Source organism: Xenopus tropicalis, chromosome 2 (assembly GCF_000004195.4).
Source record: "Xenopus tropicalis strain Nigerian chromosome 2, UCB_Xtro_10.0, whole genome shotgun sequence".
NCBI lineage: Eukaryota > Metazoa > Chordata > Amphibia > Anura > Pipidae > Xenopus > Xenopus tropicalis.
The window spans coordinates 56758536-56783961 of NC_030678.2; the positions used below are offsets into that span (position 1 = coordinate 56758536).

General features: G+C 37.0%; 1 protein-coding gene across 6 annotated transcripts in view; it reads right to left on the reverse strand.

Annotated features, from left to right (window-relative positions):
- usp9x (ubiquitin specific peptidase 9 X-linked) overlaps positions 1 to 25426 on the reverse strand; it is a 115518-nt gene that overhangs the window by 12973 nt on the left and 77119 nt on the right. For all 6 annotated transcript variants that reach the window (XM_031895726.1, XM_031895724.1, XM_031895722.1 and 3 more), the window contains 15 exon segments: positions 24244 to 24410; positions 23621 to 23729; positions 22601 to 22747; positions 22156 to 22302; positions 19678 to 19885; positions 15432 to 15652; positions 14081 to 14271; positions 12327 to 12500; positions 11972 to 12113; positions 10645 to 11395; positions 7245 to 7368; positions 6600 to 6825; positions 6226 to 6355; positions 3961 to 4146; positions 430 to 650 (listed from right to left, as the gene is read on the reverse strand). In XM_031895726.1, the coding sequence (XP_031751586.1) occupies positions 430 to 650; positions 3961 to 4146; positions 6226 to 6355; positions 6600 to 6825; positions 7245 to 7368; positions 10645 to 11395; positions 11972 to 12113; positions 12327 to 12500; positions 14081 to 14271; positions 15432 to 15652; positions 19678 to 19885; positions 22156 to 22302; positions 22601 to 22747; positions 23621 to 23729; positions 24244 to 24410 (3144 nt within the window).

The following is a 25426-nucleotide window of genomic DNA, read 5'->3' on the forward strand; positions in this document are numbered from 1 at the left end:
GGAAGGAGAGTGTCCCCTGCACTGTATTTGTATTGCCACTCCTGGAGAGGTCCTGCCTAATAAACTATCAACTGTTTCATCACAACTGTGCGTTCATCGTGTCTGCCTCAAGGAGCACCTACATACCAGTAAGTGGATACCCCAGGGAGGGGATTCCCTTTTGGGGTTGTGTGAGGTCTCAGGCAGCACTACACCAAAGTATCAGTTCCCAGGGAGGGAGTTGTAGTTCTCCCATAACAGAGCCCTGGGTGGAGGCACGCCAATTACCCAAGAAATCCCTGCTTCCCCCATAGTCAGCGGGGCTCAGGACTCCTGGAAGCGCCAACAGAGTAATTCAGCAGGTAGTGCCACATCAAGTTAATAGGTGGGCTACAGATACATTTATACATACACAGCTGCACAATACACATGAGCATTAAAATGTGTTACCTGCCACAGCAGTTCACTCAAAACAGTAGATGAAAACTGTGGGTTTTCCCAGCAACAAAATCGAAGGAGCTTGATGGTTTCTTCTGAATTGCTGCAGTCCTCAATTATTTTCTTCACGTAACTGGTTTTTACAAACAGCAGCTCTGCCACATTCTGCTGAAGTGGCATAATAGGCTGAGATAAGTTAGGATCTCCATAAGGGTTGGAGAGTGGTGGGTTACCTGGAATGAGAAGTTGTAAGAATAATTACATATTGAACTATGGTGTACTTGCAATACACATTTTAAACAATAAGCTTATATAACACTTTTTAGGTACATGTATGGGACCTGTTATCCAATGCTCAATACCTGGGGTTTTCTGGATAAGGGATCTTTCCGTAATTTGATCTCCATACTTTAAGGCTACTTAAATGTAAAAATGTTAAACTTTAAATAAACACAATAGGATGTTTTGCCCCCAATAATGATTAATTAGTTGGGATCAAGTATAAGATAATGTTTCATTATTACGGAGAAAAAGGAAATACTTTCTAAAAATTTTAATTATTTGATTAAAAGTCTATGGGAGCGCAAGTCAGGGTCAATAACACACTATCTGAAGTATTTGAGTTAAAAAGAGGTACCAGGCAGGGATGCCCCTTGTCACCCCTTATATTTGCACTGGCCATTGAACCTCTGGCAGCAAAAATAAGGCAAACTCCCATGGTCAAAGGAATTAAGATTGGTAACCTAGAGGAGAAAGTGGCACTGTATGCAGATGACATACTACTCTTCCTAGCAGATATTAATCTCTCATTACACACCATACTAGAAATAATGGAGAAATTTGGGAGGCTAAGTGGTCTATGGATAAACAAAACTAAATCCATAATTTTTCCACTGGGGAGTCCAGCTGCAGGAGATAACTCTCCCGTGCTTACACTAGTATCTAGATTCCGCTACCTTGGCATTATAGTCACAACAGACCCATCACTGTACACTAACGAGAATCTAGAGCCCATCCTAGCAAAATTCAAATCCATAACTCCTCACTGGAACAAACTACCGCTGATGCTATAGGGAAGAATAAACCTCTTTAAAATGCTATACCTGCCCAAATTCCTATACCCACTGTGGAACTCGCCGGTGTATATAACTAACCAGTTTTTTTAAAAAACTAAACAGTGAATTAATTTTTCATTTGGGCCAACAAAGCCCCAAGAATATCATGGCTCACACTCACTGCTGCAAAAGAAAAAGGGGGGCTTGCTGTACCCCACATACAAAATTACTACTTTGCAGCCCAACTATCGTAGATACATAACTGGTTTAATCCTGACCGCAGCAACTCATTAACTGCACTGCATGTGGCAATTATGGGCTCCCTAGAGGCCATACGCAACCTGCCATACAGACAGGCTGACCTTCCCCTTTTACCCGAGGTACTCACCACTCCTAGGAAAGTCTGGGTAAAGTTACAAGCTAAGGTCGGTACCCCTCTTTCTCAGTTATCAGGCAAAGCGCCCCTATGGAGGAACTCAAACCTACCACATATGAGACACTTAGTCGACTTCCAATATTGCCCACAGTTAGGAATCAGACACCTAGACGATCTACTGATTGAAAACTGTTTTGTATCAATAGAACAACTGAAAGTCAAACTTAACGGGCCAAATATTCAGTTTTTCCGTTATTTTCAACTGAGACATGCTTTTCATTCCCAGTTTGGGACCTACAAACTCGCACCCACACTACTGTCATGGGAAACTAGACTCTGGGCTTTCGACCCTGCCAAACTAGTTTCCAAGCTGTATAGCATAATCCAGACCTCACACCCAGCTCCACTTGACAAGGCCAAACGCAAATGGCTGGCAAATGTTCCATCCCTGGATGAGGATCAAAGGGACGAAACAACTGATAACTAATACAACTTCCTAATATCACTCAGAGATAGAATGATCCAGTTTATGATGATTCACCAAATATACATTACCCCTCTGAAACTCAAGGCCATGGGGAAATTAGAAAAATCTAAATGTGTGAAATGTAATATGGCAGAAGTAGGTTTCCTCCACTTGATCTGGGATTGTCCCAAAGTATTAACATACTGGACAGAAGTCACCCACTATATAGAGGAACACTTGTCTCTTCCTGGCATCAGGTCCCCCGAAATATGTTTGTTAGGAATAATAGACGAATTAGTACCCCATCAAAAATCCAGAGCATTACTACGCTCCCTTGTGTTCTATGCAAAAAAGGTAGTAATAATGAAGTGGATGAGCCCCATCCCTCCCACAATCCAACAATGGATAGAACTAATAAATGGGACACTACCGCTGATCAAACTGACATATAATGCCCGGGGCGCACCTGGGAAATTCGAGAAAATATGGGAACCCTGGCTAGATGCCAACCCTAGTATATCTCTACCGGACGACTAATCTACAAATAACCCCTGGTGTACCTTGACAAGTTGATACCACATGGAGTCTTATCTCAAAACTTTCACTAAGTATGTAACGCAAATGATTGTACTTAACGATGATGTAAGTGCCAATTTATTTTATTGTATCTGTTTTTTCCTTTGTTTATTTTTGTTTGTTTGAAAATGCAAAATAAAAACCTTTAAAAAAAATAAAATAAATAAAGTCTATGGGAGATGGCCTTCCTGTAATATGGAGCTTTCTGGAAAATGGGTTTCTGGATAACGGATCCCATACCTGTATCTAAGAGACATACTATGATCCCTAAACTGCCCCTTTGAAAAATTATTAAATGATACACATGTATCATATATATGTGCACACAGACCTGCATTAACAAGACTTAAGCACCCATACCACTTCATTTTTTATTTTTTTTTTTTTATATAAATGGTGGGATTTTTTTAAAAGTACTGATATATGTCAATTTTCACATACTGGTATTTTAAATGGTAATATTTTTATAAGTATGTAAATAAAATATATATGTATAACAAATAAATATTTGCTCTATTTGGTGCAGTTATGGTGTACAAGTAACTGTTTAGCAATGTATTTATTATTATAGCATTAGCCAGAATCCCAGCCATATAGGATGAAAAGCTTTGAGGAGGAAGGACAGAGACAGAGACAAATTTACGATTACACTTCCCAATAAAAACAAAATTAAAGGCAACTGTTTTAGAATAAAATTAGTTTTAACCTGAAACTACTTAACTGCTAAATATTACACAATTGCTTTCAAACTGATTTACATGCTAGGGGAAACTTAAAAAAAAAACTTGCCCTGCCTAATTTCAGGCACAAATATAAACTTTATTTTTGATGACATAGACCTATAAGCAGAAGAGGTATCTAAGCAAGACAAGTTAATATACAAATTTACTGGACACCTCTGAAGTCTCATGAAAAATTTAAAGAAATAAAAATCCATTTAACACAAATATAGTTTTTTTTTAATATCAATAAAAAAGCAAAAACCAAAAAAAAAAATGGATTACTAAATAAAACCGTTCTCATTTATTCCTGAGCTAGATTTAAGAAAAACAAAAGAGCAGAAACATTACCATTAATAGAAGACTGCATACGCGATGATACATCGCAACATCGGATTAGTTGTGACACTACAGTGTACAATTTGCCCAATTCAGCATACTGGTATTTAATTGGAGGACCAGGGCCTTCATCCATTGCTACTAACATGAAAGTTGCAGGCACATTGAGTTTCAAAAGCTGGGTCTTTTCTTGTACGCCTGAAAAAAAATTGCATTTAATTATGAAAAAAAAATGTATGGTTCCAAATACTAAACCTATAACCAAATCAAATATTTTGCAGTAATGCATGTTCACAAGAATATATGGTATTTCATATGGCTGACATTCCAAGGTTGAGAGCATGTACAAGTGTAGCTTCATTTTGAATGATGATGTTTTTTAGAGGGGTGTAAGTGGAATATTATATACGGAGAGGAAAAGGACACAGTGCGAATTGGACTTTAGTACTAAATTACAAGAAGGTGAAAGCGATCTGGAAAGCAAAGGATGCTTGATGCATTTTATTGGCTTATGGGGAATTACCCAAAAATGGCCAGTTGCCAGTTTTACTTAAAGTGTGCTGATAGAATCCACTGTAAGTTAACACAGCATATTTTCTATTCACTTGATTCTTATTTGTCAATTTCTCACAGTCCATTTTTCCATTTTAACATTTACAGCTACCTACAATTTCACATGTTCCTGGTTACCAGCCCTTATATTTATAATAGGTTAAAAACTGTGTTAACATTCACAAATGTAACAGTTCACATGAATAGAACCATCTACAGTTGCTTTTGTACTTCCTTATTTGATGTCAGGCATAGTACTGGCAGCAGACTGAACTCCTCTGGCTGCTTCCTGTGCCTGTGACAGAGTGTCAGGTACAAAATAGGTCACTCCCATCCCTTCAGAAAACTGATCAGAGAAACAGAAGGACGACGGATTTAACAGGTATAAAAAACTGCATTTACGGGGCCCGTTTACTTTTTTTTATTAATGGAAAATGGATTTTCTAACATGCTGAGAGCATTGCTGGTGGTATAAGAAGATTTGGACATTGAAGGTGAATAACCCCTTTAAGGCTGAAGATTTAAAGAGCCAAACCACTTAAGAGTATTGAAATATTTTGTATTGCTACCTTATACTTTCTATACACCTAAAAATAAAAGCCTTTGTTAAATATATATCTTAATGTTGTTGGGTTGCTAACAATTATCTTAGCTACAGTTGCTAGAGAGAACAACAATGTATACATGGGTATCAATTATTTTCAGTTCTGTCCCTTGCAGCTATTAGTAATTCTGAAAGAAGTGGACAAAATGTTTGAAATCCGCTTCCATTCACATGCATGCAACTGCTTGCAAGAGAGGGCACAACTGCCTGTGAGAAGATAGTGTTCGAGTACACTTAAGGTTTTAATTGGTTAAAACCATGAAAATTAATAACATCATTTTTAGCATTATTATGCCAATTTAAAGGACAAGTCAACCCAAAAAAATGTTTTTTGCCTAATAACAGAAAACACAATTCTAAGCAACTTTGCAATATACATTCATTACAAATATGTAATGGTTTGTTAAGTTATTGGTATATATTATTGCTATTAAAAGCAGTGATTTTCTCTGCTTTTTTTTTTTATTGTCTGTCCTGGTGGCTCAGACTTAAAACATGTAACACAAGTCAGCAGATTAACAGACCTGTCTTGCTGGACATTGTTTAAAAAGTCAAAATCAGGAGTTCAGCAAATTCTGCATTCAATAGCAATTACAAATTACTTTTAAGGCACTCAAAATATTTAATAAACTCATATTGAAAAGTTGCTTAGAATTATGTATTGTTTTTATTAGGTAAAAAATTTTTTTCTGGATTGACATGTCCTTTAAACAATACACTGCTGGAATAAGCCAACTACAGTACTCCCTATAGGCTATGTTCTATTTCAGGGGTCCCCAACCTTTTCAGCGCCACGCCCCGGTAGGAGGCCAAAAAAAATTTTCACGGACCGGGGGCAGAGGGGAGGGGCGCTTACGGCCCACTGCCATGCCATCCACGGCCCGGAACTGGTCCGCGGCCCGGCGGTTGGGGACCCCTGTTCTATTTATTATAACTACAAAGTAAGACAGACTAAATGATTAACTATAAGTAGTACAGAAAAAAAAACAACCTTACAAATTATTTTAAATACTGCCTTAAAATACTTTGGCAGATAACCACAACCCATATATTTTTTATTTGCTTGCATTGAAAATAATTAGCACAATGGGTAAAATGATGGCAAAATGATGCTCACTTACCAAGGTTGGCATACATGACAAACAGGTTAAAGTATTGCTGCAAGTGTCGACCATGCTCTGATACTTCTCTGCGCAGAAGATTCAGCACTGCTCTTAGGAGCTGATCACTTAGACTCAAGTTATCATAGGCCTACAAACCAGAACACAAGGGGATAGTTAAACATTAAAGGGATAATTTCAGGCCTAGCAGTTTGTAGGTGGGCCACTAAAAGGGGTTTATGAACCCATACACTGCATTTTAATATTACCGTTTTTGTCTCTTATGCAGGTTAATTAGTAGCCTTGTTTTATGAAAGGGCAACAAAGTTTTCTATTTATTGCAATGAGATTTTTTTTAAAAACACATTTATCTCTGTATTCAAGAATACTTTTACCTGACTTGAAGGTCCAGGTGATGCAAATGGTAAGGTACAGGGTCCATCTTGCAAAGAAAAATGGGCAATAAATACTATAAGTTTTGCAAAAGCACCCCTTACTTCAGCACTAGGGCATTCCAAGAGATATTCAGAGAATCGGTTAGGATAAGCAAAAAGAACGCCATGTGCAAACCAAAAGCGTACATTCTTACTATGCCGAAGGAGGATACATAGAGCGTCATACCTAAGAAGGAACAAGATAAAGAAAATTGTACATTATTTTTGCATAAGTAGAAAATTGCCTTTTTTATTTTAAATTAATTTAATTAATTAGAATAGATATTTATACATATTATATGGATTCTGCATGAAATTATTCTATACAGATAGCTGCATTCATAGGCAATTTACAACGATTTGCCACAGGGAAATTAACTGAAATTGGCTTATATGCTGCATACTACCTGTTGCAGCCCTAAATCTTATCCCAAACATGAAATGTTTTCATATTAAAAATAGTTATTATGTGAGAACAGTATCCCTTTAACCAAAACAGCAGTCCCACTAAGCTAAAAAAAAAAAACAAAACAAAACAAAACAAAAAAAAAAGCACAGATGTTCACTATCCTTATTCAGTAATTATTAGACAGTAGTTTTTTTTACCAGTCACTGGCTGGACCACGGACAACTTTCTTTGTGTGAAATCCTGTGGTGAACAAAAATTTAGCAGCAAGCTGTATACTAATCATAGTTATTTCTTCTGGCTCAGGCAACAGATGATCTTGTCCTGTAAGAAAACAAGGATGATCTTGTTGAGTTTATAAAAAAAATTATATATCAAAATTATATAACTTGCATTTATCCTGAAAACCCCTAACCCCATTTTCTTTTCTTAAAGGTTTACAAGAATGCATCAAATATTAAAACTACATACTATGTATGTTGTTATAAATCATTATGACTTATAGAGTAAAAGATAAAACCAGACTATAAGACATTCCCTGTTAATTGCTTCCTTTTAAAAATGCTCAGGGTGTTACATAAAAATTTTTAGACCAGGTTTTTGTCTCAGCAGCTCTCACTCTGAGCCACCATGCTTGTAGCCTTAGGGCTGACTACTCAGTCAACATCAGCAATAAATGCCACCCTGTTTAGCATTATCCATTTGATCTGACGTGGCCCCACCATGCTTATTCTTTTTCATTAAATGATTGTAATGGGTCCATGTCAAATCACTGTCAGGTTCTGATCATTTGCTACTGTGCAAAATTTGCTAAGCAAGACAGAAATAATGTTTCACTGGCTCAGATCCGGGGTAACTCAGATTTAACCACAGGTGAAAAATCTTACCACATGTAATTACTGCCCCTTAGTACTTTATGCTCTCTGCATCCTGTATGAGGTGCTCCGATACCAGCGCAAGGTACAAAGAGCAGAACCATAATATGCATATCTGAATTAAGCACAGTTTAGGGGATGGTTTGGAAGACACCTAAGTGCCTCATAGCTCAGTTAAAATTGCAAAATTTCATTCATTCTGAGCTGTACTTAAGCTGCTGCTCAGACCAGTATCCAATAGCCAGACCTTTAGGGAGCCTGATGAGCAACTCAAAGATTAATATACTAGTGCCTAAAAGAAAGCAAATATTGAAAAAGTAAGCTATTAAGGAAATGAAGTAATTAATGTGGAGCTTACTAGCTTATTCCATCTGCATTGCAAGATATCCAATATACAGTTAACAGACCTTATTGTATAAAAAGACTGATGTAATTCAAAGAACTCGAAGAGCAGTGCACATATGGAAGAAGGGCTTCCAGCTAGAAAGCACTTATCTCAGATTCACTTGGGCAGGATCACCATAAACTTCCTAAAATCCTTTCAGTACCACAGATTGCAAAAAAACTGGTGGATAAAGGGACCTAAGCCCAACAGATTGTAGCACTACCTGGTTCAGTAGCAGATCAGTGGCTTTTAAAGTTGAATTCATCAGGAAACACTCTTTCCAAAACATGTGGTTACCTAGAGTCAACTTACTGCTGCTGTACAAATCAGAATGGCGTAAAGTTTAGGAAAGCAAAACCATTTGATAGCTTAGAAAGACTACCTTTTGGACTGTAATTTGCTACAGAAAGATTTAGAAAGCTTAGATTGTTCCAAAGTAAGAAAAAACAGATTTCCAAGGCATACTGAAAGATCTCCCAGGAAATTATCCTGAAGAGAAAAAGCACAAAATGTTCCAAAAAATATAAGGCATTTACTACAAATTTAAAAGCCACTTGTTCACTTAAAATAACAATATTTACAGATATATTTGATCTTGCTCTAGAGATCAGGATGAGGATTAAACCAGCATCTCGAAGGGGAAGTTAAAATGGCAGTGCACCATACTTTTCAACAAGAACAATGCATAGGAGATTATTTTTAAGATAAGCTGCAGCTCTGGTTAGGCTTTGAGATAAGGAGTGCTTAAAGCGACAGCCTGACAACAATGTAGCACCTTCGCTTCCAGTTTAAGGTGGCACTACAGAAAAAATGTGTTGCCTAGCAAAACAATTTTAACAAAGCTGCCATAACCTGGCACTTTTGCTGGGAGAAAAAGGTGAGGTTGAACTTTATGTAGTATAACTGCACCATGGGACTATGGTTTCTCTATGCTCTCTACAAATAAATTTGTTATAAAATTGCAGGAAAGAGAAACTTTTTTTTATGAAGGACATTTTATCCAAAGTTTATTTGAATCAAACAATGGTTTTGCCTTTGTAATAAATCATTACTGATAATACGGTTCTATTGCAGGTTAAAGAAAAGAGCCTCACTGAAATGTCACATGGCAACAGTTAAATGCAAATAAAATAATCAGCAATGCAACAAATTTAAAAAACAGTACCTTCCCATTAGGCAAATACCTCAGCTGAAATCTCAAAAGAATATACATTTTTGGTGCTACTTGTAGCGGCTACAAAACACCAGACAATACTGAAAATTGTATTGGTAGCAGTATTTTCTATTCTGTAGCCACAAGTAGCTGGCTACAAGTGTCTCTGTGTATCACTGCCCTTAAAGTAACTGAAAGCAGTACTTTCTATCCCTTTCTATTCTCTAGTTCTCACTCTGAAAACAATGAAGCAGCTACACTGTATGGATTCAAAACCAGAAGTCCACAGAATGTAAACTGGCAGCAAATACTACTTTTAATAGTCATTTTTTAACAATCAAACATTAAAAAAATTGTTTAGAGCTATAGCGTTCACCATGCTTTCGATATCACTGCTATCCACTGCCATTTGTGGACCACAAATGAATGGCCTGGTTATTTGGTAGCATCAAGGTATACCGATATGACCTGGGATATTAGGTAGCGCTACAGCATACCGTTTCCCTTCAGAGACTAAAGACAGCACTGCAGCATGTCATTAGATGTTTGAGAGCAGGTGATGGGGGAGAAAGAGACCTAGCAGCGCTATAGCATGCTTTGAGTCACTTCTCATTAAAGGCAGTGCCCACGCATGCTGTGTAAACTTCCACCAGATTTCCTGAAGTTTTGGAAAAAGCAAAACCATAGAGTAAAAGAAAAGAAAAGAGGAAATTTTAAAAATAGTTAGGGAGCTAGCTCCATAAACATCCTACCTCCTGGAAGCAGGATGGCAAAGAACTGTTGGGTGAGGGGTTAACCCAAGGAAGAGGAGGATTGTAGGGGATGATGCCTCAAACTTTCAGTTCTTCAATGCCATCCCGCCTCCTAGAGGGAAGTGTGCATTAACCTGTGTGTCCCTGTGCTGCCTAGGGACTTGGAAATAAGCAGCATGCATACCCACCACAGGTAAGTGTGAAGTGCTGCTTGTCCGACAACAGAGATAGAGCTTAGCCCACAGCAACGATTAGAAACAGATATCAAAAAAGGCACCTCCCCTTGATGGCTTGCAGCCATTGCCATTCTAAATGGTGGAGTGCAGTACTGCATAAATGTTGCGACTTAAGGTATATCTATTATGCATTATTAGCCAAACAAAACCAAACTACAAAACTAAACAAAATTGATAACTTTAAAACTTTTGTACTGACCTGGAGGGGGATTTAGGTAGATGCTGTTACAGGTTAACAACTTCTTTATAAACTGAAAATATTCTAAGCTGTATTGCATCCTGTTGTGCATGAACTGCACATTTTGTTTGCGAACACTACGTTCAATGGCTGATGGCATCTTGATTTGATGAGGTTTAGAGGTGATTGTTAGTTCAGAAATGTATTTTACCATTTCATTGTCCTTGTCTAGAGTGTCCATACGTTCATAAAAGAGAATGTAGGCATTCCACCACCTCTTTTGCCGCCTGTAAGACATCCGCTTCATCATGTGGTCAAACACTTCACCCATGTATTCCCCACCAAAGCACTGGTTTTTCATTTCTTCATCATCATCCATTTTGCATTCTGTTACATCTCCATCATCAAACTTATACCAACGGTTCTTTTCACCATCTCCGCCATTTCTCTGGATGATGTAAGAATAGTAGTGACCACCACTGGCCTGCCCACTGTGCACCAACACTCCAACTAGTCTGTATTTACTGCTAACAGGAGGTTCATTTTCAGTTTGGTCATTGGGTATGACCTGATTTTCTGGGTTGACATCATCTCCTTCTAACTTGGCTACTCCTGCCACTGTGTATGGCTCCATGTCAAGTTCTCTTGGAAACTCAAAATAGTCATTAAACTTGATTGCACATTCCCTTTCCCAGTCATAATCAAAGCGCTTCAACTGGATTGCTAGAACAGGAGGCAACTTCTTGATAAGCAATCGCTTTACTGTGTCAACCTAAAAAAGTTTTAAATATTAATACTTTAAGTAGGAAAAAATTCTATAAAAATAGAAAACAAATGATAAAGATAAACTATATTTACTACAGAAAGCAAGTTATTACCAGTATACATAATTAGATAAGGTACAGGTGAGCCCTGATCAAATAGATCCTCACTTGCACCATGCATATTTTCCCACCAAGACTGCAATTTAAACTTTACAATATACAATTCATTAGCTGCAATGAAAAATATTAGGAGGTACTACCTACAATATTGGAGGTCATTTCTCTAGAACAGCAGTGCTCAGATTGTTTGGGTTCAAGTACCCCACTAACAGCCAGAACAAAAAAAATCACCCATTTTCTATTTATTCCTATGGAATTTTTAGAAGTGCATTTATGAAATGGTGAACTGTTACATTCATCCACTGATAAATACACTACTAGAAATTCTAAAGGAATGAAAGGAAAGCAAGATTAATTTTTCTGTGATAAACTCTAATCTCACAGATAAATCTGCCCTAGTCTGGGCACCTATTTCCTCTTAACAAGTTTATAGACCTAGCAGCACTTTACTGTGCTGATCGTACCTTTTTGTTGCACTTTTCACAATGATAAGCATTTGCTCCTTCCAAAAGATCTCCTTTGACATACTGCTCCATTGAATCTAGAAGATTTTGGTGGTTTCTAATATCTACATTCAGGGTAGTGAAAGATTCCTCACATTCGTACCTATAAATTAATAATAGTAATTTATTTTAAAAACATAGCATTATCAAGCCGACAAAAAATTCCCAGCAATTTAAAAACATAGTATAATGGTACTTTACTCTACATGAAAGCATTAAAAAAAAAATATATATTCCTACAGTTTAGTCACAATTTTGTCTTAGAAATTATTAAAGAAAAAAAAACAAAACAAAAAAAGGTGATCTAAAATCTTACCGATGTGGGCATCCTTGACAAATTTTTTGATCGGCAAACGACCCACCTAAAACTTTACTCAACATAGTTGGATGACCTAAGGCTTTTAAAGCTTCATCTAAACTGTCAACCAGAGAATTGAAAAACTCTAAAGCGTCATGTTGTTCCCGAAGATTAACAGGTTCTCCCCAAAGCCTAGGGGTAAGAAAAAAAAATATCAATTTAAAAAAAAATTAATAAATCAGAAAATGTTAAAGTTGAATGTATAAACCCAAATACAGTTTTCAATCATTTTTTAAAGTAAACATCATACAAGAAATTGTATATCTTCCACATGCAGTTGGTTACCATTAGGTAACCCTAATATTGTTCTCTTTCATATGAAACACATGCAGATGATACCTCTTACCAACAGCACACAGTTGCTATCACAGACATGAAACTACAGGGGCCAACTGCTACAACTACAGAGGGGTTCAAAGTAAGGGCTGTAATGGGCACACTACCACTAGTACTACTGGTTTATGAGAGAAGAATTTTTCTTGCAGTAACTTGCCTTCAGCTCCTAACCAGTGTTCACATAACACTGTGCAGGAGATGGCTCTGGATTCTGTCATTAACAACAGAGCAAGGATGTACATCATCATTAGGCAAGTAATATAATTATTTTCAGTTACCCAAATGTGTTTACCCACAATGGACATAAAAACTTTTATTCTAAAATATGCTGTTCTAAATATGAAATTACTGTTCTTATATGTATTTCACCTTACATATAAAACACATACAAACATTGCAACTTATTTCTTGTTACTGCTGGGATTGTGCATTTCTGCGCAAAGCGCGTGGTCCTACTGGCTTCTAAAAGACTAAAAGAACATTTCTAATTAACACTATGTGAAGGACAAAGCGGAGCTTGGTGGCATGGAACCAACTGCCCGGCAATGTTCCCAGCAAAAAATTGCATCCTGACAACACTATAATTAATTCTAAAATGTGATATTAAGTTATTCTGCACAAAGAGCATATTATTTTATATGTACAGGTATTCAATATAGTAGAACCTCCTCTTAAAGGAACAGTAACACCAAAAAATAAAAATGTTTTTAAGTAATCATAATACAATGCACTGTTGCCCTGCACTGGTAAAATTTGCACATTTGCTTCAGAAACACTTCTATAGTTTATATAAAAAGCTGCTGTGTAGCCATGGGGGCAGCCATTCAAGCTGGAAAAAGGAGAAAAGGCACAGGTTACATAGCAGATAACAGATAAAACACCATTGTATTGTACAGAACTTCAGTTATCTGCTATGTGCCTTTTCTCTTTTAAATGGCTGCCCCCATGGCTACACAGCAGCTTCATTTACTAAACTACAGTAATGTTTCTAAAGCAAATACACCAGTTGCACCAGTGCAGGGCAACAGTTCATTATACTGTAGTTCCTTTTATACACTTTGATTTTTTGGTGTTACTGTTCCTTTAAAAAGGTTCTACTATGCAAATTGAAAAGACAAAACCTAATCTAAATACTAAAACAGTTGACTGAAATATACTGTAAAAACGGAAACATTCACAGCATGGGGGTGGGGGTTTGGGGGGGAGAAGCAATCTTGGGCATATTGTCTGCTATGTTTTTTGCAAGCTAAAAATGCAGCCTTCTTGTGTAAAATTCTGCAAGCAACTATTTAGTAAGTGCAATGTCCTATCCAGTTTTTATTTTCACAGCAGTAATATCTACTACAATAGGAAAATAAGTGGCAGCAGAAACAAACCTGAACTGTTTCCAAAATCCCCTTGGTACGTAGTACTGTAATCTAGAAGCAGCTAAATGGCCAAAGATAACTTGTAAATGTCTAAGCACACCAATATTGTACTCTTTTCTGTCCTCTGTTTTACTGAGAGAAGGCTTGTCATCATATTGGTGAGGGTAGCCAAATACATCATCTCTTGGATCAACGTTGCTCTGCAATCAAAAATATTATTGATAATTAATATTTTTTTTTTACAAATGAACTTCTTAGTAGAAATTCCACACCAACACATTTCCTACAATTGCCTATATCATTCAATAGTGATGCATTTGCCATGGGTAATAGCTTTTACAATAAACGCAATACTGAACTATGAGCATGTGGTCATCAAATAATAGCAATATTTTTTTAACAAGATGATATATACATTCAGAACACAACACATTTATCAAAGTTCCTAATATTACCTATATAATTTACTGATCAGGCATAGGAAAATGCCACATTATAATTCCCAGCTTTAACTTAAACAACTTATGTGTACTCCACTCAGTATATTCAATGGTGTGAACAAGTAGCTTTGTGGCTAATTCTTTTCACAAGTCTAAGAAAACCAAAAGTTTTCCCTCCCCTTCCCCCCCAAAAAAGATATCTACCAGTATTTAGTAAAACATACACAGCAATTATTGGAAAGCCTGACTGAATAAGCCACTATTGTCTTATGGTTACTAGTGGAGTTTCAATAAATACACCATCTGTGAGCCTATATAGTACTGAACACTACTGGAGAGTCTGCTCAAATTAACAGTGTGAAAGATTCCTTGGCAGCAGAAGCAAAAAATAAACAAATGTCATCAAACAATGTCAGGGCTCAAAGTCAAATTGAATAGGTACCATTCAGTTTTACAAATGGTCATGAATTGCTATATATATCTAACTAAGGGCACTTCTTTGAGCCACGGGTACAGCATATACTACCTCTCCAGCTGCAGACTATAAATGTTCTGCATGAAAAATATATACATTTACTCAACGTGGTTTCCAAGCGTGATCCCTGTTGCAACAACCTGACCCCTTCAATGCTACTTTGGAATGGCTAGGTGTCCTATGAAATACATTTTTCTGTACCCCCCTCCTCATGGAATGTGTTAACACAAAAGTTCAATAATGTAACAGGCACATGACAAAATTGCTTCATCGCTTTCCATTTTTGGATAAGCAAAATTAAATAACACAATTTAGCATGTACTGAACAAAAGACAAAAAAGTGTTGAGATTTTAAAACACATTGCACCAAACTGTTGTGTTCTGTTCATTGAAGGAAAAGAATAAAATAACAGTTAAAATGTTAGTAAGCAGGTAATTGTACTACCTCGTTGTCTTGCTTCTCATCCCCAGACATATCATCATCAACGTCACTACCTGTGCCTTCAATAGCAAGAATTCCATTTCGGATGGCAGGAATCATGTACAACTGCTGGATTACAGAATTCATGTAGCATGTTGCTCCAGCATTTTTCAATCCAACAAAGCCTTTAGGCAGCCTTGGCCCAACAGGAGGCAAATACTCCCATTCAGTAAGTGCTTCACAACCTAAAAAAAAAACAGTATACTATAAAAATTTGGCTCAAGGGTAGACAAAACACAAGAAATGAAACACCCTTTACTAATTTAATTATCAGATATAAAAAGTCAGCTTCAAGAACAAACTATAACAACAATATAAACAACCCACAAAAATGTAATCGAAAGGTGAACCAACCCTTTAATTCTGCATAACAACATCTGACTACCCTTTACATCTATTAAATGCAATAGGATGCAATTTGAGACTATGAAGCATATTTATTAATGGGTGAATGTGTTGGCAATTTGATAAATATGCTTCAAAAAGTCCCAGAGAAGTTTATAAAAAGTGGGTGAATTTTTCTGTGGTGAGCTCTAATGTCACATTTTGAGTAATCTGCCCCTAAGTGACAAATGAGAGATATCATGTTCTAAAGAAATTACCAAAAAAGATTTTTCCTTTTTGTAAGTTGCACAAAAAACCCCATAAAACATACATTTTATCAAGTAGCTTTTTGCTCTGTATCTCTTGAACCTGATTACCTGTCAAAGTTTTGGGTTAATTTCAAATAAACTTTTGGTATGATGTAGACAGTTCTGTTTTTTGAATGATCCTTCTAAACTTGAAAAAATAAAACAAAAACATGTTGGGGGGGGGGGGGGGGTGTAAAAGCACATAACAGTGAATTACACAAATTGAAGACATAAAAAAAACCTGGGGGGGGGGGGGGGCTGACTTATACAAATCCTCTAACAATCTGGTCAGTATTGCCGTTTGCTTAAGGCAAACTGCACATCCTTGTTTCTTATAATGTAAAAATTGGTCTGTTCAGAATCTTTTTCACTAAATGTATCATTAAATGTTTCATTTACATTTGCCATAATATATGTTCAGGTTAATGTTCCATCTAACTGCTTGGCTATGTGCACAAAAAATTTATTCTGTGTGCTTGACTGCCTGCACAAAGTTCTGACCTCACACAAATTGAATGCCTTTGGTAAGAACAGGAACCCTGAGGCTGATGTGTACATTCTGCATCAGTTTTATGTTTAAATGAATGTCCATGTGTCTCATCCATTTTAACCTGAGTGCCCCGCCTATTAATGTCACAACCTAGAATGTTGTGAGAAACTAGTCATTGGACATAGAAGGCTAGGGCTAAGCACATCACAAAGGTTAAAGTAATGCTACAGAAGGCTTGCCATCTGAAGTGTTTCTTTCCCCAGAAAGATTGTAAAATGATCACAATATCCACTAAACAAATAAGGAAATGTTACAAAAAAGTAATGTTACACAAATATTAATAGTTGTGCTAACATGTGTTTACCGACCGTACCGTATATACTCGAGTATAAGCAGAGTTTTTCAGCACCAAAAATGTGCTGAAAAACTAACCCTCGGCTTAAACTCGAGTATGGATTTGTAGCTGCAGCTGGTTGTACGCTTGTTGCAGCCTGCAGCTTGTTGTTTGCACCCCCCCCCCCCCCCCCCCGCGTACATTCGTCAGTCAACGGGGGGTGCGTACAACAAGCTTCAGCTACGAAGCCATATTTGCCCTGCACGCACGGGCGTTCATCAGTCCATGGGGGGCGCACAAGAAGCTGCAGCTACGAATCCATATTCGTCCCGCACGCACGTCCGTTCATCAGTCCACGGGGTTGCGTACAACGAGTTCCAGCTACGAATCGATATTGGTGGCAAATTGGCTTCAAAGGTAATTGACCCTTTTGATCTGCTGATCTAAGCTGTCTAGCGCAGGGACTGATTTAGATGATCTGTGTAAAGTCTTTAAAATATGTTTACTCTATATAAATAATGGTCTTTATAAATGTGGTCCCCTTTAGCAGGAAAGCATATCAACTGAAAGGTCTTTTAAAGGAACAGTAACACTAAAAAATAAAAATGTTTTAAAATAATTAAAATATAATGTACTGTTGCCCTGCACTGGTAAAAGTTGTGTGTTTGCTTTAGAAAAACTACTGTAGTTAATAGAAATAGCTGTTGTGTAGCCATGGGGGCAGCCATTTAAATTGAAAAAAGGAGAAAAGGCACAGGTTACATAAGAAGATAACAGATAAACTGTGTAGAATACAATGGGAATCTATGCTACTTATCTGTTATCTGTTAAGTAACCTGTGCCTTTTCTCCTTTTTTCAATTTAAATGGCTGCCCCCATGGCTACACAGCAGGGTATTTATATAAACTGTAGTAGTGTTTATGAAGCAAACACACAACTTTTACCAGTGCAGGGCAATAGTACATAATATATTAATTATTTTTATACACTTTCATTTTTTGGTGTTACTGTTCCTTTAAGTTCAGTACTTTGCCTAGTGCTGTGATAACATGTAGAGATGTTGAGCAGGGATTAGTGTTGATGCTGTTCTGTATAAAAATCAAGTAATTCTGTGCTTTGTGGATGATGTTCCTAGATTGTGTGTAAATAAAAATTTAATTACCTCAAACGATCAGTTATATAAAGTTGGTAACATTGTCAATGCCCCCTAAACTGTAAGTAATATCTTAGTACTATGGTTCCATTTTTTCTTTCCCTGTACCTGTTTTATTTCCCCGTGCTGTAACTCTTCAAGGCAGGAGGGTCAAAGGGTCCTCCATCCACCTTTCCCTAATCTGCAGCTGCCAGCATGATATATTTATGAAGAGATCACAGGGGGTCATGCTGAGTGTCCTTTTATTATTTATTTGATTATTGAAACTTAGCAGTAGCGGCTGCATTTCCCACCCTAGGCTTATACTCGAGTCAATAAGTTTTTCTAGTTTTCTTAGGTAAAATTATGTACCTCGGCTTATATTCGGATCGGCTTATACTCGAGTATATACGGAAGGGAGGGAAGAGTCAGATACTACCATCGTTACAGGTACACCTATACCCCCACCCCCCCTTTTTTGACCCTTACCTGGTGTAGGATTCATAATTCTATTTTTCCTTAAAAAATTGGCAACCCTAGATCTTGCATGTGTGTTTATATCTGCAATTGCCCAGCGGTGGTACGTCCACTACATACATGTCACAGGGCTGCACTGATTGCATGTAAACTAAATCAGGCAGCATTCAGGGCAGCATTTCTAACTGGATTTTCTAGACATGTCCCTGAATTTTTAAGTGATCTGGTAATCCCACAGTAGAAGCAACTGGTGAAAAAGAGAGAGACTTAGGGCTGTGGCAGACGGGGAGACTAGTCGCCCACAACAAATCTCCCTTGTCACGGGCAACTTATCTCCCTGAAATACCATTTCACCGGCGAGTATGTAAATAGTCAGTGGGGTGGCATACGCAGCGTTTTCCTCTCAAGACAACTTTTTTTGGGGGGAAATCGTGGCGCAGCGTATGCCATCCCAGCAGCAATTTACATACTCGCTGGTAGGACGGTATTTCAGGTATTTCTCCCCGTCTGCCACAGCCCTAAAAGAGAGGCCCTAATCCCTCAAGCTAAGGTTAGATATCTTTTTGTTTTTATTACTCACCTAAACTCATTGCTAGGAGTGTCTTGCTTTTTGTAGTTTGTCCCAATTGCCTTTATAGACAAATAGGGCATAGTTATAAGCCTGTCTGAAACAGCTGCAACTGGTGATCCCTTTGATAGTTCAGTGGTTGAGTGAGGGACCGTAATGGTTAATGGCGATCCTGACAGTGCAGGTTAGATTCCAGCTTGATGGTGACCACACGTTTTTCCCCCCTGGGTGCAAAAATAATGTCACCCATACTAATAAAAATGATGGTTGATGCCAATGTTATTTATGGGGGGGGGGGGGGGAGAGGACATTTGTATCTGCATTTTCCCTGTGGTGGTACTAATTGCATGTAATTAAATTACATGTAAATTGCAATCAGGGCAGCATTTCTACCTGGATTTTCTAGATCAAGTGATCTGGTAACACTACGGTAAAAGCAAAAGGAGAAAAAAAAAAAAAAGAATAAAAGAGGACCTAATCCCTCAGGCTAATGTTAGATGTGTTTTGTTTTCATACCTCACCTAAAGTTATTGCTTGGGTCCCTTTAGCAGTTATTGCCATAAAGACATTTATTTACCTGTGTAATACATGTCGTTTAATGTATCCACAATCTGTCTAAGGTTCCGAACACATCCCACTGCTAAAGCAACTAGCAACTCGAACCCTGCATTGATGGTAGCTGGAGAACTACACACAGGAATAGCTTGCTCAGCTGGTAACTCTCCACTTTTTATGTACTGCAAATAAACATTGGATGCTGGAAATATGAAGTCATCAATCAACTCCTGAAATAAAAAAAAATTAACGCAATTATTACAAAAGCAGAGACATTTTCAACACGTTAGGTTGCCATCGTACAGTTGTGTTCAGAACAATAGCATCACTAACCTGATCAATGTTTTTGGTAGAAATTATAATTCTATGAATCAATTTACTAGTAGGTGCAGCAGAGAAATAGAAAACCAACAGACCCAAAACCTGAAAGTCTTGGAAGAAAACTGAAAACTACCATTCTAATGGATAGAACAATAGCCAAATGGTCTAAAGATACCTGTGAGTACTGTTACAATTAGAAGACACCTATGTAAAGCTTTTTATGGACTGATGAAATCAAGATTGTTCTTTTTGGGTCTAGGGCCGCAGACAGTTTGTCCGACAACCACACATAACACAGAATTCAAGAATTCAAGTACACTGTGAAGACAGTGAAGTATGGTGTCACAAGCATCATGATATGGGGATGTTTGTCCTACTATGGGGTTTGGCCTATATATCGCATACCAGGGATCATGGATCAGTTTGAATACATCAAAATACTTGAAGAGGTCGTGTTGCCTTATGTCGAAGAGGAAATGTCCTTGAAATGGATCTTTCAACAGGACAACAATCCCACACACACCAGTAAATGTGCAACAGCTTGGTTTCAGACCAACAAGATTGATGTTATGGAGTGGCCACCCCAATCTCTGGACCATAATCCAATAGAAAAAATGCAACACAGATGTGCAACAGTTCTCAGAAACAGTGGTTATACAACTAAATATTGGTTTTGTGATTCAAAGGAAACATTTTTCAGTTTATACAGTGAATAGGTTTGTAAAGTAAAATGCAGACACATTTTTCTTAACTTTCTGTAAAGGAATAACAAAATTTGCTAATTGTTTTTTCATGTTATGATTTTGAATAGAATGTACAGTGTTCCCAGTGCATTTGTATGCATGGAAATAATAGCTATTAGAAGGATTTTGAGCTTTTTTCACTTTTTTAAACACACTGCTATTATTCTGAACACAACTGTATATGTCTCAGGCTCTGGGCAGAGAGGTCTAATTAGATGGGCCTATAATCTAATATGAATCCATACAACTAATCATTAAGACACAATACATCTGAATTTGTCTTTATTATTTGTAAATGTAATTTACACTTGAAAGCAGTAATCCTCTTTAGTTCCTTTGATTTTTAAAACAATTATAGCAAAAGTCAGTTATACTACAAATTTGTTAATCAGCTGGCTTCTTTAGTGGACTGAGATTTTAAACAGTCAGACACTCTAAATAGTAAATACATTTGTAAATAACTTATTGTCCAGCCAGTTCAAGCATAGTAGTAACGACACAGACCTTAAAGGTTTTCACAGGAGCTCTCCATCTTAGATTGTTATAGTTGTCAGTGACACTGCACATGCTCAATGTGCTCTGGGCAGCTGTTTAAAAGCTAAGCTTAGAGGGACAAGTGTCATTTTGACTGCTGCTGCCTATATATTTTTTTTTTTAGCAGTGGACAACCTGCTTCTATTCTTGGTGCGCCTAATACACACACACACACACGTTTCTCTTATTAACATTCGCAATGGTGAGGCCAGTAATATGCTATAGGCATAAAGGTTGGCTGCTCTATTACCTATAATTCCATGTCTTTTACACTGCCAACCACTATACAGAGTAATGGGGAACAGTGATTTTTACACCACAAATACCGTGGTTAAAGACTATTAATTTGTTCTCCCTGTATTTAAATTTATCGAATTTACCAAAACTAGCAGACATAAAACAGACATGCTTGAAATTATAGCCCAAACAGCCAAAGAACCAGAGAACACTAAAAATGATAAACTATACCCCATTAACTCCCTCAAGTAAATATGTTGTATTCAGCACCAGTTTATTAAAACATTGTTTTTACATATCCCCTCAGAATACTGTGGAGCTTCAGGTGACCTTTAGGGCTCTGGTACACGGGGAGATTAATCGCCCACAACAAATCTCTCATTGCGGGCGACTAATCACCCCGATATGACATCCCACCGGCGTAAATGTAAATCACCATAATACCCTTCCAGATAAACTGCAGCAATAAAGATAAAGAATACCGTAATAATTTACATAGCGATAACATACAACTTTTCTAAAAATAGCACAGAAACTTGCACAATAAGTGAACTAATGCTTTTTGGGCTTTCATTTTTTGGTGTCACTGGAAATTTAATATTTAAGATCTGGGGTGCAGATTGATTTTAAAGCTGCTGACACAAAACAAAGCAACCAAACCTTACCTTGATAAGGCTAGCCCCTCCTTTTTCACATCCAATGTGGTATTTCTTTTCTGGGGTCTGAAATGCTAGCAGTTCTTTTGTTACTCCTAGATGGCCTTCCAGGATAGTTTCCTCAATACCAGTTTCACCTGTTCTCTTTACATCATCCTACAAAAGAGTACAAAAGTACATCATCCTACAAAAATTTTTTAGTTCATATATAAGTTGCCAGAGCACCAAAATGAATAGGCAAAAGGTGTGACCACAGACATTTTTAACTAATGTTTTTAATAGTCCAGAAGATAAAGCAGAGATTATGTTAGTCTTGCCTACTAAAGCCTTGATTAGAGAGGTCAGTACCTCATCGGTTAGTTGGGTATCATGCGAGTTTTTTCAAATCAGTTTTGGAAATATATTGTTACCACTATTTGGGAAAAAAATCTACTATAAATAAAGGTTTACTTACTCTTATCCGTTTTAGCCAGTCAATTTCATTGTTGAGCAGAACTTCTGCATTGGGGATGTTAATGTTGCTGTTGTATGCATAGTTTAACAGATGCCTCAGTAAAGTAAAATAGTCACCAGCATGTTTTGCTCTCTCTCTGGCAGTACTCTGTTTCAATTAGACAATCATGTTAAAAGCAGACCATGTATATCGAACATTTTTTTGCAAAACAAATTTTCTTATATAGAAGAAACAACCCACCAGGAACCGTCAAGGGATACTGAATGTCATAATTTTTATGGTATACTTTTTTTTTTAGTTGTAATATTGGTGTGTAGGCAGCCATCTACACATTAGAACCTTTCAGGTAACCTATTGTTTCTCCTACTCCCATGTAACTGGAGGAGTCGCAAAGTGGACTTTGATTTATTATTGAGTGGGGGGGGGGGGGCGATATCACTCCAACTTGCAGCTCAGCAGTAAAATGTGAAGTTTACCAGAGCACAGGTCACATGGCTGAGACACCCTGGGAAATGAAGAATATGGCTAGCCCCATGTGAAATTTCAAAATTAAATATTAAAAAAAATCTGTGTTTAAAAAAAAAAAATATTTATATGCAGGATTCTGCTGGAGAAGCTTTATAAGCAACATTTTTATTGTTACTTGGTACTGCTTATTTTATATAGTGGTTCTTGCCTACTCATGCATTGTTTTCACCATTGTCTACCAGCAACAAAATAGTGACAGAAATTTTAAACTAAAGAGCAGCTAATAAAATGTTAAATTATTTTAAACCACCCCCTTCCAAAATGTCATTGTATGCCTCTACAGCCCTACTTAAACATAATTGGTAGCAATGGCATTACCAATAGTTATACTGAATGTAATTTAAATTAATATTAGATTCTGAAATATTAATTTTTACTACTACAACTGGGTGACATTAGTTGACATTATAACGCATACAAATCACTAAAATTATTTAGGTGTTGCATGTTACTGGCCCATTAGCAAGAAAGACATTAAAGAGCTTCACTTACCCCCAGCACAGTAAACAGAAGAGTAATAAAGAAGATCAATGGTCTATGCCCCATGCAACATCTTGTAGCCATAAGAAAAAATTGTTCCTGAGCCATTTGTCGCACAAGTCTAAAAATTGAAAAGCCGATTGAGTGACCAGTACATACTCAAAATAAAGGGCATCACAAATAAAGCCACTGTAGAAGGCAGCCCATACTATTATTGGTCATAAACAAATATCATCATTCCACACAACCAACAGTATCAGCATAATGAACCAACCGGTCATTGTTTAAATGGGTTAAAAAGTGCTTTGTTACAAAAGACATATATCAAGCCAATATGAAATCCTGACTTCTACTGCAATTTAATATGGATTAATAAAAAATTATCCTCAAACTGAGTAATATAAAGTTAGAATTATGCACAACTCCTTTTTTTGTTGGCACAATTTACTGATTGCCATGATAAAATACATAATTTAAATTAAGACAATACTAAATAACATTTATTTTGCACTAAGTATTCTACCAATAATACATGATTTAAATGCCTTGATGTTCATAGTATTTTGGTTTCTATTTCTGCTGTCTTCAGCCCTAAAAGCTTCAGTGTTGGCATTAATTTCTTATATTGTACTCACTTGCTCTGACAATGCAAAAGCAAGTCAATGATGAAAGTCTGCCACGCTTTTTCTTTACTTAGAGCTTCCAATGCTGTCGGAATTAAAGCAAAACAAAGGGTCATAGCTTCTAGAGCTTCACAGCAAACTTGTTCATCTTCTGGGTCTGGTTCATTTCCAGCATTTGTCTGCAAAATGTCAATCAATGAGACAATATCAGGCATTGTGAAATATCCTTGTCATCTCTCAGTTCTGTGAATTTGCATTCCTCAAAAAATTATTACAGCATCAGAGCTAGTAAACCAACCATGCCATGGAAACAAAATTACTTTAAAATTTAAAAGGCAATTATTTTATCAATCCCTGCAACACTTTAAAATAAAATTAAAATTTTATACTTTAGGGCTATGGCACACAACATGTTTCCTAACATCATGGGGATCAAGGGGATGAAAAAACAAAAATCATAATCCTTGTGTTATTTAGACAAAATTAATAAATTTGCAATGCAGATCTATTAAAAATTAGCTAATTAAAATAAGCTAATTAGCCTTTGCATTTTGAATCTTATGCTATTCCCCTGAAATGAGCTCTGATCAGAGTTTCTGGAAACCTAACGGACCAGTGGCTGCCCTGATTTGGAAAAAAGCAGGGGGCTGTTTTGTACCAGACTTGAAAAAAAATAAAGTTTTTTTTACTGGAGTGTCATTAGTCAGTTTCTAATATGAACAAATCAGGCACAGATAAGGAAGTGAAACATGAGCAGAGTGTGAAACAGGCCCACTCCTCACTGTGTTGCTGACAGTGAGGAATACAGAGCTCCAGTCATTTGTGTTTTAAGCCTGTTTTAACTGCTTTCCCATCTGAATATATATAGTCCTAAAATAGGGAAGTCCTATAAACACTTACAACCCCCTTTAATAACTACATTCCCTTTTTTGTATGGTTTTTCCATTATTTTGTCCAGCTTGTATGCAGAAGGTGAACTGCACTGAAATAGTTATCATAAACATTTGGGAAGATATTTTTATATATAAAAGGGTCTTAATAGTTCAAACAATCTCAAGTGTATTGCATGTATAACCAACGTTTCGGTCCCTTTCAGTCAACCTTGAAAAAAGTCCCAAAAGGGGCCGATACGTCGGTTATACATGCAATACACTTGAGATTGTTTGAACTATAAGACCCTTGGTGCTGGTTGTGT